Below are 6,443 nucleotides of genomic sequence, written 5' to 3'. Positions count from 1 at the left end.
GCGTCGTGGCGTCATCTTTAACCAATCAAAATCACGGAATTATCCTTACGCGCGGACTAATTCAAATTATTTTTATTCTTCATGGTTGAAGACTATATATTTATGAAAACAAAATTAAAATTTTAATTAAAAAATATTTGAAAATTTATGTTCAGATGTATATATGTTTTTTTAAAAATATTTTCTAAGAAATATTAATTATTTTTAATTAATGTAGAAGTGTCACGTGATTTTGGTTTGTCGTTTGTTTGCACGTGTCAAGATAATTTTAATAATAAATAAAATCAATATTCTTTCGTTTACCATATTGTACAATTCTAATTTTATCTCCAATGATTAATTATTATTCTAAACTTTTTTTTTAAGTGAGTACATATTTATTACAATTATTGGTCGATAACTTGTTTTGGTTACAATAGGTTTGCTTTCGATTAGTGTGAGTTTCCCATCTTAAAGTACTGCTACAATCGATGGATATTAATTCTTACAAATAAATTCTGCAGAAAAATTTATTACATAGAATCTTTTAAAAATGATTGATTTTCGCGATGATAATGTAAAAACTATTAATCGAAAAATTGATAATAAATATATACCACGTAAGTATGCAACAAAATTTGTGATATTCTTTTTTAGAAAATAAGTATATATTTTACATTTATATTATCAACCTAATCTAGATATTTGTGCAACGTGCTTGTTGGTATAATTTTATTATTATTTAAAAAAATAAATTAGAAATTGCATACAATTAATTATCATCCATCTAAACATAATTGCACATTATTTGTAATAATTTATATACTATCTAAATGAAAAAAACAATTAATTTTTTGCAAGAAAAGAATATTATTATCCATTTATGTAAAATATTTCCAATATTTTTGAGAAGAGAGATCTTTTTTAATTTAACATTTAACTCTGAAATTTAGTGTTTGTTCAATTTATTAACCTATTAGGTTCTTTATTTTTAACTTAGAACTAATTAAATTAAAGTTTGTGATAAGTAATATAAATAGGTGAATTTTTTTAGTTTGTTACAAAATTTGTTCGTTTTGTTTTTTAGTTACTCCACAAGAAGGATTAGCACCACTTAGTCCATATTTAAATTTTGATCCATCGTATCTTCCACCACGAGATCCACAGTACATATTTCCAGAAGGTGCTGTAAAACAACGAGGACGTTTTGAGTTAGCTTTTGGTCAAATAGGTGCTGCATGTATAATAGGAGCAGGTATTGGTGCTAGTACCGGTTTATATAGAGGGATTAGGGCAACAGCTTTAGCTGGACAAACCGGTAAACTCAGAAGAACACAGTATGTACTTGTCTTATTTTATCAGGTTTTTACTTTATCTTAACCTCTTGTGTTATGATTTAATACACAAAACTGCATACCATATTCAATGTTAAAGTACCAATTGTTAAAGTGCAAACGATTAATATATTATTTATTAAATTAATAAGTATTTTCATAGAACGTATGTATAAATACAAAGTCATGTATATAAGATATGTCTGTTTGTTCATAGGTTGATTAATCATGTTATAAAAAGTGGATCAGCTCTAGCAAATACAATGGGAGTAATAACGGTAATGTACAGTGGTTTTGGTGTTCTTTTATCTTGGACAAGAAGTACAGATGACTCCTGGAATACATTAATAGCAGCAACAGCAACTGGCATGTTATTCAAATCAACAAGTGTGTAACTTCTCATTATTATTGTTTATAACTGATCTATATTAATTTATATTACATAATCTTATTAACATAATTATGTTAAAGGTGGTTTAAGGAAATGTGCTTTAAGCGGCTGCCTCGGACTAGGAATAGCATCGTTATATTGCTTATGGAATAACAGGAATTCACTTTCACAGTTAAGATATGGTGTTAATCCAGCATAAGATTGTGTGTATAATTGCGGAAAGTCCTTTAGTCAAATTTTATCTACCCTTAACTGCTCCTTGTTGTGTCCCATTCTCGCATTAAATAAACGTTAAATATTTCAATGTATCTTTAACTCTTGAGATGCATAGAAATAAACATATTCGTCTATTTTTTTTATTTTATTGTCTTTTATGTGCTAGTATATACTGGTAGTCGTATATAATATAGTAGTTATTTAACATAATCAATTAATATATTAACTATTTCTAATTGTAAGTATAATTATTCCAAATTTACAATATTTCAGGATGTGAATGAATTAAATGTACTAATATTTACATTTCTTATATAAATATTTGAAATGATCAAATATTACCAAAATAACGAATATTGATCAGATGTTTACTATTATATACTATGAAAGACACAAATATAGTTTATATTAGTTTATCGATACAGGCTCTTAAGAAATATTTTCTTTTTTTTTGCAGATTGAAATGACGATTCAAGTTTGTCAACGACTAGAACAAAATTTCGTAATAAATTGTAACTTTATATATTATAAAAATAGAAAATCTAATCGATACGTCTGCATAAAAACAAACAAATTATTATGAAAGAGAAATTCATGCAATTTAGGAATGCACAAATTGTATGATGTATGTATATACATATATATATATGGTACGTGCGTGTATATGTATATATATTTATTATTACATCGATTAGTAAATAGTAATTTATTTTTATTTTGTGCGTTGCCTTATATCTATTTATCATATTAGTATAAAGATATTTACACTTAAACTTATTATTACTTAAATAAAACAATTTTCTTGTCGATAAAGAAATAGACAAAACAATAATCATTTTCGCCTTATCAACAAATTCACTAGTTTCTATTTGATCATTATAATTAAGCAACAATAGTACTTGGATAGGTAACCGCTTTGGAACACAGAGTGCTGTCAACTCCAGGGAGGTGACTCAGGATAACCATAAGCTGTTGTCAAAGTCTCTTAAACTCATAAAAGAAAAAATAATATAGACAAGACATTATCAATTAGAAATCTTGATCAAAAAATTATTTTATAAATGGCTATTTATTGTTGCTTGCTTTTTAAAACTATTTCTTTTTAATATGCATTTTCATTTGTTTATTTAAAGTTTTATAAAAGACTAGATATAGTTTCTAGGGTATCGGTAAAAGAATTAGAGGTATTGCGACATAATCTTATCTGTGCTTATCTCAGAATATTACAGAGTGATATAAAATAACGGTTTCATTCATACGGATAATCGGAAAATATTTTCTATATCAACTATTGTATTTTATTTTGTATTATTTTAAATTATCTTTTAAATATGATCAATTAAGTAGTGGATTAATTAAGTGTTATAATTTCAAAAAAGGATGATAGATACTCTGAGTAAGAAGACAAATATGTGTCAAAATCTATATTAAATAACACAAATCTATTAATATAATCTTCTGTGTGTGATGAGTCATTTATAATAAGAATTGTTACATTAGTTCAATAAGAATATTTTTTTATTTAGATACAATTTTCGTCATATTGTAAAATGCAATATTTTGAAAGAGTGAAAGAAATAATCAATAATGTATACTCATGACACATCTATACAGCATATACATTCTACGCATGATTATATATATATTTTAGGAGCGTCAAAATGCAAAGATCAAATATTTGAGTTTTAATCTTTCAACGATCTTTTCCGCCGCATTGGAAGAACCACCACTAAGGACTAAGATTTACGCATACGCGTAGCTTATTTCAACGTGAAAAATAAGAGGAAATATATTCGTTAAAGTATTCACCTCTCTGTATAAATGTGATTTTACTTATTCGATGAGACATTCGACCAAATGCTATCTGATTAGTTTACATTACGATATTTTGAATCCTTTACGCGCTTCTTAAAGTTTACATTTTCTATTTGTTATTTTTCAAGACTATTTATTATCGATTGAACAGAAATATCTTTGCTTCTGTTAAACCTAAACGCGTTTATATATATGCGTGTAAATTAAAAAGGTGAATATATTCAAATATTCATTATTCGTTGTATTATATGCCCTTGTTTTCTCGGAAGTGAATCTTATGTGTGATATTTTTTCTTTTATACAAAAATATTGGCGACGTCGTTCATCTACTTCTTTTTTTCTTTAAACTTCAATTTTGCAAACTATACTAAAGTTTACAGTATCCATAAACGAAGATGGATATATAATGCATTCTGAAAATAGATCTGTCGATAGTATAAAGATGTACGGAAAGGTAGTAACTTCAAAAATATTTATTCATTTAAACGCAGTTCTGAACATCGTACAGTGAAAATTGACGTAAAAGTTACTCAGTTTTTTATTTAATACAGTGATTTATAGTTGTGTGTTTGTAGTAAAATTATTATTTAATTATTATATTAATCTAATGATAAATCGATATTTGTTGAAATTTGTTTAAATAAATTACGTACGTCCGGAAAGTGGCACATTCGTGTTTCAAATAAAGGCGCGAAATCAATTGAAATTTAAAAAATGTTAACGTAGTCCCATATGTATGAGAGAGATAAATATATAGTAATGATACAAATTAATTTCAAACAAGTACACATGTATACACAGATGCTTAACAATATAATCTTTTCAAATGTATATTAATTATAAGTTCAAAATTCACAATTACATTAATTTTTTTCTTTGTAGATTTCGTGAATTTGTCATCCACCGAACGAAGTCAAAATATAAAAAAAAGGTGTGACTTTTATGATCATGCCATCAAAATGAATGAATAATGTATGACTTGAAATATTGTTTATCGTGGAAGTAGAAAGTTATAATAAGAAAAGAACAGATATTTGCAACGATGAAAACTTCGCAAGCAGAAACTCTTCTCGCGATATTGTATACTGCTTCGGTGATATTTGCGATAATATCTTTAGCATCTCTCGCAATTATTTGGCAACATTGGGAAATGACATTAGATGGTTGCATTAGTGTTAATTGTGGTTGTATATTGTATGGTATTAATACGTTTAGCACATTTATGGGAGGAAATATAAAACTTTGCCATTATGGTGTCTACGGACTCCTTCCTGCAATTATAATTGGCTTGTGCCTCAGTATTTATCATATTTACAGATGCTCTATTAATCGTGGCCTTGATGAGCCCAGGTCAATGAATTATAACAACAACAGGTATACTAATTAATTATTATCGCTTTCTTACCTTTATTTTCATCTTAACATAAACATTTCTTTATTAGTCTGGTTAACAAAATATTTGTACAAACTACGTCATATTTTTGTCATTTCCGCCATTTCCTTCTTGCGTACGCATGCGCAGTACATCATCATTAATATTCGGTTTTTAAATTTAATGATCAGGTCAAATTCGATATTATAATATTTAAGATGCTTTATATTTTGTTAAAGAGTTTTAGATAATTATATTTATGATATCATCTTAATGTTTTATAATATTAATTATGAATTTTGTAGAGCCACTATTAATGGGCAAGTTGTTGTAATTGGCCCAAAAAAGAAGAGCTCCATTTAAACAATGGATACCATCAGTATTTTGCGCTGCTTTGATTGGCTGTTTATCGCTTGCGCATGCAGTTATCACAACCGATGGTTTTTTTAAAACTTGTGAACAATATAAAAGAGCTCTGATACAACTTTTGGGTTCTAGGGGACGTGAAGCTCATGTAAGATTTATTTCTTGTTTTTTATTTATTTTAATTAGAATAGAATATTATTTATTATAATATTTTGTTAAATTCTTGAAAAAGAATAATAAATAAATGTATTTTTTATCTGTTAGGTAATTCGATATAGACTTGGTTGCAGTGCAATTTTTGATTACATGGATTATCTTCAACCGGATGCCAATAATTTTAGACGGGGAGAAGAATTAAATACAGGTTTTGCATTACAACTCGCTATTGTTTGTACATGGCTTAATTTTTTTACATGGGTTTTTATATGCGTTCTCTCTTTCACTATGGCAAAAAAGAAACTCAGAACTTCTGGAGAACACTTTTGTTGTTTTTAAATTCATTTTCTTATTGAAGTATTATATCGTTTAATATCAATTTACAAAATCTATTTTGATCAGCGATAAATGATTCGTTTTGTTTGTCTATTTATATTAAAATTTATTATCGTTCTATTATATATATATATATATTGATACAAATATAAAACATATTAATTATGATACAATTTATTTCAATGCTCTATATTTCAATAGATACAGTGAAAATATTATTAATACATAATCGTTTATGTACATCGTCGTGTAATAACTATTCATTTAGAAAAAATATCAATTAAAATTGGAGTATAACTGATAAATGAAATTAATTAATTAAACAAACAATTTAATTTAGCAATATGAAATCATGAAATCTATAATATCGTGTAATAGAAATAACTAATATTATTTTTTCAAATGTATTCTATTTTGAGTAGTTAAATAAAAGTACCGCTTTGATAATGAAAAAAAACAGGAATGTATCATTTTGATA

General features: G+C 26.4%; 2 protein-coding genes across 4 annotated transcripts; both read left to right on the top strand.

Annotated features, from left to right (window-relative positions):
• The first annotated feature begins 289 nt into the window (after positions 1–289).
• Tim23 (translocase of inner mitochondrial membrane 23) lies at positions 290–2,635 on the top strand. 3 transcript variants are annotated; one of them, XM_015318199.2, is made up of 5 exons: positions 290–599; positions 1,067–1,316; positions 1,531–1,700; positions 1,785–1,907; positions 2,378–2,635. In XM_015318199.2, exons 1-4 carry the CDS (start codon positions 533–535, stop codon positions 1,901–1,903), a joined length of 606 nt encoding a protein of 201 aa, XP_015173685.1. In that variant the 5' UTR covers positions 290–532; the 3' UTR covers positions 1,904–1,907; positions 2,378–2,635. The 3 variants fall into 3 exon arrangements, with proteins under 3 accessions (XP_015173685.1, XP_015173686.1, XP_015173684.1); XM_015318200.2 differs by having other exon boundaries at positions 291–599; positions 1,785–1,875; XM_015318198.2 differs by lacking the exon at positions 2,378–2,635 and having other exon boundaries at positions 291–599; positions 1,785–2,054.
• Positions 2,636–2,772: 137 nt separating this feature from the next.
• On the top strand, positions 2,773–6,422 carry LOC107064971 (uncharacterized). Its single transcript, XM_089169889.1, is given in 6 exon segments — positions 2,773–3,316; positions 4,618–4,666; positions 5,053–5,109; positions 5,413–5,449; positions 5,451–5,621; positions 5,738–6,422. Coding segments are annotated over 6 exon segments (561 nt in total). The 5' UTR covers positions 2,773–3,300; the 3' UTR covers positions 5,969–6,422.
• Positions 6,423–6,443: the final 21 nt, after the last annotated feature.

Source organism: Polistes dominula, unplaced genomic scaffold (genome assembly GCF_049000335.1).
Source record: "Polistes dominula isolate Pdom_NZ unplaced genomic scaffold, Pdom_raw_medaka contig_49, whole genome shotgun sequence".
Classification (NCBI taxonomy): domain Eukaryota; kingdom Metazoa; phylum Arthropoda; class Insecta; order Hymenoptera; family Vespidae; genus Polistes; species Polistes dominula.
Note: the sequence above shows the minus strand (reverse complement) of the source record. Positions and strands in the feature narration are given on the sequence as shown.